At 48.3% G+C, this 13,566-nt stretch overlaps 3 protein-coding genes across 3 annotated transcripts; 1 reads left to right on the top strand and 2 right to left on the bottom strand.

Moving 5' to 3' along the window:
• Positions 1–109: 109 nt before the first annotated feature.
• LOC6582783 (rRNA methyltransferase 3, mitochondrial) lies at positions 110–1,680 on the top strand. The gene is made up of 2 exons (XM_002008438.4): positions 110–1,251; positions 1,309–1,680. The coding sequence occupies exons 1-2, from the start codon at positions 155–157 to the stop codon at positions 1,448–1,450; spliced, it is 1,239 nt and encodes a 412-aa protein (XP_002008474.1). The 5' UTR covers positions 110–154; the 3' UTR covers positions 1,451–1,680.
• On the bottom strand, positions 1,582–4,313 carry LOC6582782 (ATP-binding cassette sub-family F member 3). Its single transcript, XM_002008437.4, has 7 exons — positions 3,796–4,313; positions 3,508–3,731; positions 2,805–3,452; positions 2,572–2,745; positions 2,019–2,509; positions 1,870–1,961; positions 1,582–1,806 (listed from the first exon to the last, which is right to left on the bottom strand). Exons 1-7 carry the CDS (start codon positions 4,138–4,140, stop codon positions 1,654–1,656), a joined length of 2,127 nt encoding a protein of 708 aa, XP_002008473.1. The 5' UTR covers positions 4,141–4,313; the 3' UTR covers positions 1,582–1,653.
• Positions 4,314–4,791: 478 nt separating this feature from the next.
• LOC6582781 (histone-lysine N-methyltransferase ash1) lies at positions 4,792–13,553 on the bottom strand. Its single transcript, XM_002008436.4, has 7 exons — positions 13,151–13,553; positions 12,811–12,926; positions 10,528–12,382; positions 7,098–10,468; positions 5,607–7,040; positions 5,311–5,544; positions 4,792–5,248 (listed from the first exon to the last, which is right to left on the bottom strand). The coding sequence occupies exons 2-7, from the start codon at positions 12,904–12,906 to the stop codon at positions 5,045–5,047; spliced, it is 7,194 nt and encodes a 2,397-aa protein (XP_002008472.2). The 5' UTR covers positions 12,907–12,926; positions 13,151–13,553; the 3' UTR covers positions 4,792–5,044.
• Between the last annotated feature and the right edge of the window lie 13 nt (positions 13,554–13,566).

Here is a 13,566-nt window from a genome sequence, read left to right as displayed (position 1 = left end):
TATCAAGCAATCAATATGTATTTTTTTAAATATTTATTTAGATTAAAAACACGGCATTACACAGTATCGCAAGGTACTTTGAAATGCGCATCACTTCTATCGACCATCGATAGTATCGATTGCATGTGTGGTTATACCGGCAAAGTTTACAAAGATGTTTTACAACGTTGTTAGACGAGCCATTCAAACACACATAAAAAATGTGAATAAATTTCAAATTGTGCGGCTCAGCAGTAGCTCCCCTGGTGGCGTAAAAGATGATATCAAGGATGCGCTGGATATTGAGGCGAATTTGTTTGATAACTCAATGGTGCAGCATCAGCCGGTGAGCACGCGGGAGGCTTTACGCAAGCATAAACCAACATTGATTAGTAAACAGAAGCGAGAGCCAAACAAAAAGAAAGACACAGCTGCGGATACAACAGCAACACCGGCACCAGTAAAAAAAACAGCTCCAGTTCCACCAGTTAAGCGTGCGCCTACGCCGCTAATTAAGGACAGCGAATTAAATTTAGAGTTCCTGCGGCTCACCTTGCAAGACCCGTTAATGAGCACCTTGCTGACCGAAGTGCGTTCACGCAAACGTCACGACAAAAACAAACAGATCATTGTCGAGGGCCGACGTCTCATACAGGAGGCCCTTCAATCTGGCTTGAAAATGCTTTCCTTATTCTTTAGCCAAAAGGATCAATTGGCCCTGTTGCGGGATCAAGTGGCACAGGCTCAACAAGAACAAAACACAAAAATCTACAAAGTGCCGCAACATGATCTGAAAACATGGTCTTCGCTAGTAACTCCACCCGGACTCTTGGCAATATTTGAACGTCCCCCTCCGCAAGGCCTACAACAGCGGCAGGACACAGACCCCTTACCCATTACAGTTGTGTGCGACAATATACGTGAACCCAACAACTTGGGCAGCATAATAAGAACCTGCGCTGCTGTGCCCTGCAGCCAGGTGGTGGTCACACACGGCTGCTGTGATCCCTGGGAATCGAAGGCGTTGCGCGGCGGCTGTGGCGGCCAATTCCGTTTGCCCATACATGATGATGTCACCTGGGAGCAGCTGCCACTGCACATACCAGCAGAGGTAGCCGATACTTGCCATGTCTTCATTGCCGAAAATAATCCGTCGAAAACGGCGAAACGTGCAGGCAGAACTGTAGACTACGCAGAATTGGATCAAACAGGCGCGCACAATGTTCTAATCATTGGAGGAGAGAGTCATGGCGTAAGCGATGATGCTTACAGGTAAACATTCTATAAGATCTATCAAAATATATAAAACTAATGTATATCATCTCCTAGTTTCATGAAACTGGTGGGCGACAGGGGCAAGTGCGTCTATATTCCTCTTGCAGCGGGCATTGACAGTCTGAATGTTGCATCCGCCCTCACTTTAATACTATTTGAGCTGCGCAAAAAACTAATCAATAAAACGAACGATTAGTTAAAATAAGTATGCAATTAAAATTGATATAGTTTTATGTCAAAATATAAAGTACAATCGACTAAACGGATTCTTTAATTTAATATTCTTTATATTGTTTGTTATTTTCTATATTAAATCCCATTTGTAAATAACTTTGACATACTACAAATTTATTGCTAAATTGTTTCACTTATTTCGTTTTTTGTAAAATTAATAAAAATTCAACTATTAGCTTCGATTTCCTTGTATACCTCACGTTTGTATTCATCCAGGCCGCCCTCAATAGCGCGCACCGTTCGATTACCACAAACCCACAACTCCTTGCAGACGACTTTAATTAAACGTTCGTCGTGAGAGACCAGAATGACACCGCCCTGAAAATTCAATTGAACAAAATTATAAATTATACAAATAAAATCTTTTAGTTTAGTTCATACCTTAAATGCATTTATAGCTTTGCCCAATGCATCGATTGTTTCAATGTCCAAATGATTCGTCGGTTCATCAAGTACCAAGAAATTCGGTTCCGCTGTAAAAAGCAACGAATTATACAAAATACAAAATATAATAATATATTAAAACATACCCATGCACATTTTGGCTAAGGCCACTCGTGATTTTTGACCTCCAGACAAGCTGGCGATGCTCTGCAGAGCCAGTGGACCCGAGATACCAAAGCTGCCCAATTGTCGACGATACTCCTCATCGGGCCGGCCAGGGAACAGCTCCGCCAGCACGCCCACACAGGTCACATTCATATTCAAATGATCGACGTGATGCTGGGCAAAGTAGCCTATGCGAAGACCGCGATGCAGCACAATGTTGCCATGGATGGTGCTCAGTTGGCCAACAATAATCTTCAGCAACGTTGATTTGCCTGCTCCGTTCTCGCCCACAATGCAAATGCGGGAATCCGAAGTGGCTGACAGGTTAACGCCCTTGAAGATGGGCAACGGATCCTCGGGATTGTAGCGGAATGAGACCTCTGAGATGGCCAACACGGGCGGGTTTAGTGGCTCCACTTCGGGAAATTTGAGCGTTACAATTGTCTCCTTCTCAACGGGCTTGAGCTCCGGTCTAGAAAGTTAATTATAAAATGTTTTAAATCAGATTCGATTTAGGATATGAATTCCACTTACAGCTTCTCCAACATCTTGATTTTGGACTGAACAGATGAGGCTCGGTTAGCGTTGTAGCGGAAGCGATCAATAAACTCCTGTACATGTGCCCTGTGCGCCAGTTGCGCCTCGTACTCACGGCGCTGTGACTTAAGCTTCTCTGTCTTTGTCTTCTCAAACTGTTCGTAGTTACCCCTGGAAAGATTGGAGACAATCAGATCAGGTGTAGTAGATGAATTGGCAATCGTGCTCACTTGTATGCTTCCAGTTCCTGGGAATGTAGATGGATGATGTCCGTTGGTACAGTGTCCAGAAAGTTGCGATCGTGAGATACCACCAGAATGGTTGTTGGCCACGTTTGCAAGTAAGTCTCCAGCCAAATGATGGCCTTGATGTCCAACATGTTCGTCGGCTCATCGAGCAGCAGCAGATCCGGTTTGGAGAACAGCGCCCGAGCCAGAGCCAAACGCATACGCCAACCACCTGAGAATGATTTCGTGGGCCTCTGTTGCATGTCTGCATCGAAGCCCAGACCCTTAAGTATCACAGATGCACGCGCCACAGCCTTGTCCGCCTCGATATTCTGCAAGGCGGCGTATGTTTCGCTCAGCTCGCTTGACAGCGCCGCATCCTGCACCCCACTGTTCAAAGCGGCCAGAATTTCTTTCTCCCTTGTCAGAAGACGCGTACGCTCCGTATCACACTCAAGCACACTGTCCACAGCCGATGTGTCGTCGCCCACTACCTCTTGTTCGACATGCAGCACTGATATGTGCGATGGAATTTGCAGCTGGCGCTCGGCAATCATGCGCAACAGCGTCGTCTTGCCAAGTCCATTGCGGCCAACCAGGCCATAGCGACGACCAAAGGACAGCAACAAATTAGCATTTTGCAGGAGAACTCTGTAAGAGATTCAGTGAATAACATATGGCAATCCAGATTTATCTGTCAACTTACTTCTCTCCAAATGCCAAATCGAAGTTTTCAATTTTAATGTCCATGGAACGATTGAGTCCTTTTTGATCCAGTTTGGTGTTCTTTTTGTTCGTCACCTGAGAAGCGGTGGCCGTTTGCAACTTAACAGCCACTGGCACAACCCCGAACTTGGTCACCTCCTGACGTTTCTCCTGTTTCTGCATTAGTTTGGCCTCCGCTTTCTCCAGCTTCTTGGAGTCAACTTTCTATAATTGTGAAAAATTATCTAAGCCATGTCTGTCATATAATGCTGAATATTTGTTTACTCACATTACCACCGTCTTTGTTGACCACCCAAATACTATTCATTTCCTTGTCCATGCGCTCCATATTCTTGGCCATCTCCTCAATGTTAACCGGCGCATTGAGCACCTTGCGCTCGACATTCTTCGCGTTATTCTTCATGATATTGAAGAATTCATCACAAAGCCCTCGTATATTCTCCTCGGAACGCTCGCCATCGATACCTTGGAGTATGTCGCCCACCGCATCGAAGATGTCATCGCACGTATCGAAATCTTCTTCGCTGCCAGTTAGGACGCCCTCAACATAGTCCTTCATCTCATTGTCTATAGCCGGAAACTCACGTTGCAAAATGATTGCGTATTGACTCATCCTGTCGGCGTTGCTTGTTGCTGCTGTTCACTTGACCTTGATCGCGCAATCCAATATTGGTTGCTGCACAATGGGACACTGTGGTACTGGCCTAATTTAAATAAATTGATTATTATTATTATTTGATTAAGCACAGCCCCAATGTGTTGGTCGTTCATCAACGTGCCAACAAAAAAGAAACCCCAAAGCAGGGTTGCTGCAACTAACTCGATGCATCGATATCTTAAGCTATCAGAGCTTTGCTATCGAAACAAGCTGTATCGATATAAGATAGTATCAACGGCCTTTTGAAATAACAATGGGAATTTCGTGTGTTAATGAAAATATATATATTTTACTTTCAAATTTGTGTTCGAAGTTGATAACAATTTTTTTTTTAAATATACATGTTATAAAACTAATCGCGCATTGAGTGTACTACTTGTATTGCTCAAGTAGTTTGATAAGCAGCCATAACATAATACATAATAATTTAAAATAACAATGTTAAACGCTATTAAAAAAGAGGACCTTGGTTTTTGTAAAACAATAATCAATGGAAATGCATATGTAAAACAATTTTTAAAAAGCATAAGTAATTTGTCTATAAAAGTGGACCGTACTCATAGGCATACATGTGTTCAAGTGTATAAATAATTGCAATAATCATAATCATCATACAAGTATAAATAATTGCATTAATCATAATCATAATAATCGTACATAATGTTAAGTTGCTCAAGAAGTTGTTCATAACAATTTACAAACTAGAATTACTACTATCACCGTTTTATGCGCTTTACAACTTACGAACTAAGGCTAAATTATGTATTATCATTTTCTTTTTCATTTCATATAAATAGTACGCAATGCCTCTAAAGTCGATATTTATGTACATGGCTACATAGAGATATATTAGCATCCACTAGGCGCTCGGCGTTGCCGAGCTGCTGCTGTTGCTGTTGCTGCCGTTACTGCTGCTGCAGTTGGTTTTGCGTTGTCGGGCGCCGCGTCCACTTAGCAAGTAGGACAAATCGATTGGCTGCTCCTGCGCCGTTTGCGCATCCAGGCATTTGAGCTTCATGGTATTTAGAACATTCTCCAAGCGTGATCGCTTCTTTTTTAGCACCTACAAACAGAATACAGTTTGAGTATGATTATGATAAAAGTGTTGTATATTTTGATATCAACCTGTCCATTGGGAGCAACTGGCGTTAAAACTTTAACAGCGGTTTCTGTGAGAGATGCCGTTACACTGGATGCTGATCCTGTCTGCCCAGCGTTCGCATTTCGCTGTTTCCTGTTGCTGCCCGTTGCTTGGCTTGTTTTCTGCTCCTGTCTGCTCATTTTTATGGATGTTGCTCCTACTTCTAAATCAGTCTTTTGCTTCCTCGACTTCAACAACGATGGGTCCACATCATGTGGCTGCAAATGAGATTTATTGTTGAGCTCTGATTGATTATGATTATTTTTTCTATTTCACTTACCGCATAGCTCTTTGAGATCTTGAGTTTCTCCGGAAACTTTCTAAACGCATAGCTCTTAGTGCACGCCGGATGATTGGCCTTTGCCTTGGAAAAGAAACGCGCGGTTTTGTCCACACGCAGCTCACATATGTAGCAATGATCCTCGTCGGTGCACTCCATGGGTCGACCCTTGCAGAATGTGGTGCGATCCAGCACCCAACAGCGCCCAATCACTAGTTCTATAGGCACCACCTCGTACAGCGAGACCCGAACTACCTCGTTGGGATAGAAACGACGCGATGGCTCATGGAAGGTCTCGTGAGGACGCAGGAAGTGATGACCGAATATGAAGCGTTTGCCCGCCTCGTTCTTCCACAGATGCTCCACGCGAAATATGTCGCACTCTTGATAGTCAATGGCTCCAATGGTCTCGTACGTATGCTTCTGACTGGGCAGCACCTTGCCCGTCTTATCCTTGATGGGTATATCGCGCAGCACGTAAACCGCGTCGCCCTGGCGCACCTGCAGGTCGCCACGCATCAGAGATAGATAGTAACGATGTCCCTCCTCCGTGTACTCATCCAGCGGTATTTCACGATCCACTTCACGCGGCTCGCAGCGTTCACACTGATAGTTATCCGCATTGATGTCTGCTTTGGTGCACTCGGTATGCTGCCAGACCATGCACTTGGAGCACTGAATCATCAGACCCTCGTCCTTGTACAGACCACAAATGCAGCGTATGACATCTTCCTCGTCCGTGGCCGGCACCACCTCTGGGGCTGCAACCACAGCTGCATTTGTTTCCTTAGTTTCCTTTGCATTCTGCTGCTGCAGCTGCTTCTGATCCTCTGGCTGAACTTCTTTGGCCTCTTCCTCTGTCTCCTGCCTGGGCTTAAAGCTTTCCAGCCCCTCCGGCTTGCCCAATATTTCCAGCAGCTGCGCGTAGTTGGCCTCCTTCTGCTGCTTGTAGCTTTCCAGCAGCGTTTGCAGCGCCTTGTACTTGTCCTCATCGTCGCCGTGCAGCTGCCGCGCCTCTGTGAACAGCTGCTGCATCTGTTCATCGTAGGCCTGTGGTGTCTTGTAATGTCCCTGCTCCACTTGAGCTTGAATTGTCTTAAAATCGAGACGCGCAGTTTTCAGCTGCTTCTTTTTCTTGCTGCTGGCCAATGTGGAGAGCAGCTCCGACATTTTGGGAGATTCAAGTGCGCTACAAATGTCGCGGAATACTACAGCCATTTTGGCCATCTTCTCCAGCTCTGGATCCTGTACGGCTTGCGTTAGGCCACGTGTCTTCATGTTGCGCGGCGTGCAGAGAGCTGAGATTTGTGCGGCTAACAGCGAGCTTGACGAAGGAGTCGATGGGCGACGTCCAGGCAGATCAGCCTCACCCGTAGCCGGTGAGCCAGCAGCGCGCGCCTTTGCTGCAGCGCGTTTGGCTTTGCAACGACGAATCTGTGAATGAGAGGTTTTATTGTAGAATAACTTTATATTGGAGCGTTTGCTACTTGCCTTCTCGAAGTTGCGCACCAGAAAGATATTACACTGCTTGACCAGCTTCTTCTCCTTCTCGGAGAGCTGCTGAACGCGTGCCACAACCATTGCCTCCTTGGCCGCCTGCTGCTGGCGCTGTGCGTGCTTCTTGGCCTTGTGCTTGCGCTGCCGCCCATTTCGATTGCCGTTGGCATCCTTAGCGCCAGCATTGGCGCCCTCCACACCTGCCGTCGTCTTCAGTTCCGCGGGCAGCGGTTTAATGCGCTGGGATTTGCCGCCAATCACACCGCGACACTGCGGCATATTGCAACGGCACGGCTGGCCCTCGGAGGGATTGAAGAGCGAGAAATTGTAATCGTAGGTCAGCTCCTCGCCCTCCTCAATGGCACGTTTGGCGAACAGCACCATGCGCGACAATCCATTCACACTCCACTTTTGCATCTCGCAGTTGGGCTCACACGAGTGATTCACGAAGCGGCAATCGCTACCCATGCGCTGGCCATCGATGACCAGACCGCCATCCAGGTGCAGACAGTAGTGATGCGTATCATTCAGGTAAATGGTGGCCATGCGCTGCTTGAACTCCCGCTCGGTGACCACCTCGCCCACATACTCCAGTATGTAGGTGCCCTTGGCAATGGGCAACTTGGTGCGCACACCCCAGCCCTTGTCGGCGGTCATGAAACGCTCCACTCCAGGCGCCACCTCATGTCGTTGGATCTTCTGATTGCGGCACTTGTCGCCCGCTGGGCAATTGTTGGGCACACACTCTGTGTACACCATGCGATTCAGGCAATTGTCCAGGCAGGCGCCATTCGGCTGGGGCTTGCAATTGCAGTTGGGATGATCGAAGCCCGCGAGATTGGGACGCACCGACTCCGCATAGACATTGGTGCGTATCTTGCGATAGTTCCAACTGGGCACCACATGCCGCGTGGGCAACTTATCGTGGCTATAGGCCCACCAAATATCATAAGGCAATTCAAAGTCCATGATTGTGCTCCTAAAGTAACGTTCACAATAGGTGGGCGGGGGCAGCAAAGAGCTGCCCTGCTGTGGCTGCTGCTGCTGTTGTTGTTGTTGCTGTTGCTCTCCATCTGCAGTTTTCTTATTTGGCTGCTTGCTGGCAACAGTTGCAGCGGGCGTCGTTGCTACACCCCCACCTCCCAGCTGCTTGTAGTAATTGGAGAAGAGTCCTGCCACCAAATAGTTCTTCTTTAACTTGGTGCGCTTGCGCTGCGATGCAGTGCTGCATTTATCCTCGCTGGTATCACTGCAGCTGGCATAGTCGGTGGCCAGATTCGAGCTGGACTCGTGTGCTGGCAATGGCTCATGCTCAATGGCTGGCACTGGCTGCAGCTGCCGCTTGGCTGCCGCCTCAGCTGCAATCTGCTCTTGATCATCGCTGGTGGGTGGCTCCAAATGCAACTGTTGCGACTTTTGCTGCTGCTGCTGGTGTTGCGATTTCTTTTCTTGCTGCGGCTGTTCCTGTTGCTGCACTGTGTCCTGTTGCTGCATCGTTTTGCGCCGCTTCAAGCGTATTTTACAGCTAAAATTCGTATTGGGATCAATGCCCGCAGGCAGCTTAATGCTACTCTCCAGCTTTCGCTCCAGTCTGGGCAGCGCCACTTCCGCTTGCTTGGCAGCACGTCCACGCTTTTTCGCCGGCTGCACTTCCAGAAGCGGGTCTAGCTGTGGCTCTTGTGGCTGCTCTTGCTGCTGCTGCTGCTGCTGTGGCAGCTGCTTTTGCAACTTGGGTCTGCCTCTGCCGCGTGGCTTGCCTCGAGCTGCCGCTCCACTATTTGCTGGCGTTGGGGGTCGCTGCAAACGCTCCAGGGCCACCACCGACAAACGCGGCGTGCGCTGGTTGCTGCTGCGAGCCACAAATGTTTCACGCGCCTCGCCTGGCTGCGGCACACGCTCGCAATCCATTGTGACAGCGGCAGCCAGAGTGCTGCTGCTGCGGGTTTCACGTGCGGGCAGCAGTTGCTGTTGCTCCAGTTGCTGCTGCTGCTGTTGCTGTGGCTGTGACTGTTGCTGCTGTGCATTCGCTGTCTGCTCAACACTCACCTTACGCTTCTTCCGCCTCACTGTGGGAAAGCCGGTGCGATTGATTTTCTTGCGCTTGCGCTTGAGCAACAAATTGCCGCCCGTCTTGTGCAGCAGCGTTTCCAGCACGCGCTGGCACTGCTCCTTCTTGTTGGCGTCCTCCTTGATGTCCATGGCTGCCAGCAGAGGTGACTCCACCTCCGATTTTGTGATAACCGCCTCGTTTAACTTGGCTATGGGTATTTGGATTTCCAGTTCCACCGACGGCTCAAAGATGCCCGGCGGCGGGCAGCTGTTGCTGCCGGCGGGCGACTGCAGTTGCTGCGGCAGCTCACGAGCAGCTGCGCCCGCTATCGCCGCCGTGGAGTTCTTTGACTTGGCGCCCTGACGACGCTGCTGCTTCAGCGAGCACAGCGAACTGGGACTGATGTCCAGCAGCTTGCCGCCGCTTATGGAATTATTATCGACGACAATGCGCAATGGAGAGGCGTTGCCCGCTGCCGAGGAGCCGCTGCCACTGGCCTCCTGGCTGACCAGCAAATGTCGCTTCTTGGGCGTTAGTTTCTTGGCATTGAACTGCGCCTGGGCCTTGGTATTGACGCTGCTCTTGGCCGCCGCTGCAGCAGCTGCCCACGCCTCGGCATTCAGCTTGCCGTTGCTGGCAAACGCCGACGCCGACACCTCGGCGCCCGTTGTGACCAGATAATGGCGCTTCTTCAGCGGCAGCTTATGATCGTCGGGACTAGAGCTGTTGCTGCCACCGCTGTTGCTGCTGGACTTCTTATGGCGTCGCTTGGCGCCGCCGTTGCTGCTGCTGCTGTTGCTATTGCTGATGCCATTCGCATTGCCAGCGCTGGCCGAGAGCATGGCAAAGTCAATCAGCGGTTCGTTTAGTTTGCGCTTCTTCAGTGCGCGTTTCAGCGGCTTGGTGGCTCCACTGCCAGTGCCGGCTACGTTGCTGCTACCGCTGCCACCGCCATTTAGCAGCGGCAACGTCGCTGCAATGGGTGCAGTGGCCAGCGTGGCCTGCAGCTTGTTCGCCTCGGCTAGCAATTTCTCCTTGCCGCTGCTCGCTGTCAGCCGATCCTCCTGAATGCGACACCGCGCGTGAAATGTGCTTGCAATGATGTCTATTTCGGTTAGCAGCTTGGAGTCAATGTTTAAGGATTTCGAATGACTCATGCTCTTCCTGCGCTGCCGTCGTCGCCGCGACACGCCCGACACATAGCTGCTGCACATGCTGGCCGCCGACGAGCGTCGACTCTTTATTTTACACGCACTCTTGCTGGGCACAATCGTATCCTGGCTAATGGAGTGCTTGCGTTGCAGCAACATCTTACCTAGAAAATCAAATATGTTTAATCAAGTACTTATATATAATTCATTCTGTATCTCATACCCTGCATAAAGTTATCTGCCACCGCTGCTGTCGCTATCGGCGTGCTGGATCCGGCCGCAAGACTCCCAGCTGTTGCCTTTGCTGCTCCACTAAAATATTGTCCAGTGGTGACAAACCGATTGATCTCACCATATTTCTTGCTGGCACTCGTGCTGGGCAAACACTTGAGACTCGGCTTGCTAATATATTCATTGCTCTCCTCGCTGCTCTGGCCAAGCGAGAGCCCCGCCAGCTGCAGTATATCCTGATCGTGCTCATCGCTGAGCGCACTCGCTGCCTGCTCATGCCCGCTCCGCAGCATAGAGGCGCGTCTACGTCGCCGCAGCGATTTGCTTGATTTACCCGAGGATTCCTTGCAGTCGCTGCGATAGCCGCAGCTTTTGGCGCGACTCATGCGGCTGCGACTGCGACTGGCGCAGCTGCGGCTGCTGTAGCGGCTCTTGCAACTGGCATCCGATTTGTAGCCCGAATTGTGATTGTGCCGCTGATGCCGCACGCTGCCATAGTCCGAGACGTAGCCACTTTTGGCGGCGAGGATTTTGCTGCAAATGGTATTCGATGTGCCACCACCGCCGCCTCCGTCGCTTTTGTAGCCGCTGACGCTGCGCAAGCGAAACTTCTTGTTCACGTCGATCTTGCGCCACAGCGGATCGACCTGCACATCCTCCTTCTTGTCCTTCTTGTTGCCCTGCCGTCGCTTGCTGCGCGGCGGCGGATACAGCACACGTTCCGCTGTTGCATACATGCGCTTATCCAGATAGGCCATATCGATTTTCGGCTTGGCATTGTCGCTGGCCATTGCCGCCGGCTGCATTTTGGGCGAGGGCGTGGTGCTGATGACGCCCGAATCTGCTGACTCATTGATGGTGGGCACGGCGACGGGCAGGGGAGCTACGCTGGCAGCGGCAACAGTTGGTTGTAGCTTCTTGGGGCGGCCGCGTCGCTTGCGTTGCTGCAACTGTTGCTGCTGCTGCAACAGCTGCTGTTGTGCGAGGTTGCTGCTGCTGCTAGTAGATGCCGATGCAGCTGGAGCTGAAGCTGCTGCATCGGCTAAGCTGTTGGTGCTGCCTGTGTGATTCAGCATTTGTGTCTTCTCCATAAAGTCCTGCAACAGTGTGGATTGATATTGGGGCAGATGCTGTTGCTTAACCTTGGCGGCAGCAATGCCAGCTGAAATGCTGCTGTTGTCCTCGGCATCGCTTTCGACACGCTTAATGGCCGCCTTGACCAGGTCGGCTGCTTTGACCAGCTCCTCGTTGTCGCTGCTGGAGATGCCCATGTGATGATGGTCGCCCTGGCTGCCCCCAATTGCTGTTAGCAGCAGACGCGGTGCCCGCTGAATGTGCATCTTCAAGGGCAAGTCATCATCCGAATCGGAGCTAAATACAGCTGCAGCCGTGCGATTCGTTTTACCATTGCTATTGTTATTATTATTGTTATTGGCCATGAAGTTGCTGCTGCTCTTTTGCGCAATCTTCTTCCGTTTGACTTTTATCTTTTTGGTTGTGTTTGCAATTGATAAGACTTTATCTTTCTCCCTCTCTTTGTCTCTATGCCTGTCCTTGGCATCTGTCGAACAGCCGCTCAGCTCCTGAGCCTCGCTCATCTTGCGCACCTTTGTCAGCTTCTTACGCGAAATATTCTCAACTGTCGACGCTTCCTTTCGAGCTTGAGTCGAATTTGTTAAACTTGTTGCTGCGTTCGTTGACGTTGCGGCTGCTTGCGATGCGGGCGGGTTCCTTATGGCCGAGATTCTCATGCGCAGTCCATCAATATCCGAACGCTGTACGCTAAATTGTGTTGCTGATTTCGTAGACTTCGATTGACTCGACTGATCCGTAATAGAGTCGGTTTCCTGAAATAGTCATCGTATGTTAATTTTTGCAAATTAAACTTAAATTAACACTTTATACCATATAACTGAATATTAATATAAAAAAAAAAAACTGTATTCTATTTTAACGAAATATTAATAAAATAGAATATATAATATATAACAGAACATTAAAATGATAAACTTTATACTATATAACAGCATATTAATATTTCTTAAGCTTTGCACTATTATTATATTAAAATATAACAGAAAATTTTTATAACAGATTATGGGAATATTCGATGCTCGTATCCCAGTTATAACATAATGTCTTATTTTATTTTCTCTTATGACTTGTTAATTAATTAATACTTAATAGCCCTAGCATACACTTATAGCAACATAATTAAAAGTAACTTTTAATATGTACATTTTATTATATATAAATATTTTATTGCACGACTTACCTCATTTTCACTGCCGGATTCTTGTGTACGTTGCTGCGTTTCGAGAACCTTTTCCTTTTTTGCTGCTGCTGATGCCTCATTTTGGCCACTGCTCATATTTCGACTCGAGGGCGGAGCTATTCATATATAATATATGTACATATATAAAATAATAAAACTTTATTAACCTGGTCACATTAATTACAACACGTTCAGAATTTTTGACAATTTAACTAGGTCAAACCACAAAATGCGACAGACACAAAACACACACACAGACGCAAACAAATATTTATGGCTGAGGGGGCGGGCGGAAATTCCACACACACTTACACAAATACGCACACACACGTACACTTACGTTTTGTAATTTTTTTTTAGCGTTAATTGATTATGCACACCGATAATGAAATTGTTATTTGAGCATATGCATATGCTTTTTGCGCCTTTAATTGCATTGCATTCAAGTTTTGCTTGCTGCTTTTGCTGCTGGCTTTGTTTTGCTTCTTAAAATGGCGCCGTTTTCACCCTGCAGTCTCGCGTTGAATTTTCACTGCTGCTGCTTTGTTCCAAAGGTGCGACGCGACATGCTTCAATGCACTTTCAACTTAATTGCTGATCATATATTAAACACTTGCACTGGCTTTTAATAGTTAATCGCATTACGTTTACAATATTTTGCACGCTATAATCTATAATTTCAATAATAAAACAAAAAAGCCACAAGGTATGAACATAAATAAAGAAAAGAAACTACGAATTAGGGATGGCCAGCAA

The sequence above is a fragment of the Drosophila mojavensis genome, unplaced genomic scaffold, assembly GCF_018153725.1.
Source record: "Drosophila mojavensis isolate 15081-1352.22 unplaced genomic scaffold, ASM1815372v1 contig_74, whole genome shotgun sequence".
In the NCBI taxonomy this organism is placed as follows: Eukaryota; Metazoa; Arthropoda; class Insecta; order Diptera; family Drosophilidae; genus Drosophila; species Drosophila mojavensis.
This window is presented reverse-complemented; position numbering and strand designations above follow the sequence as displayed.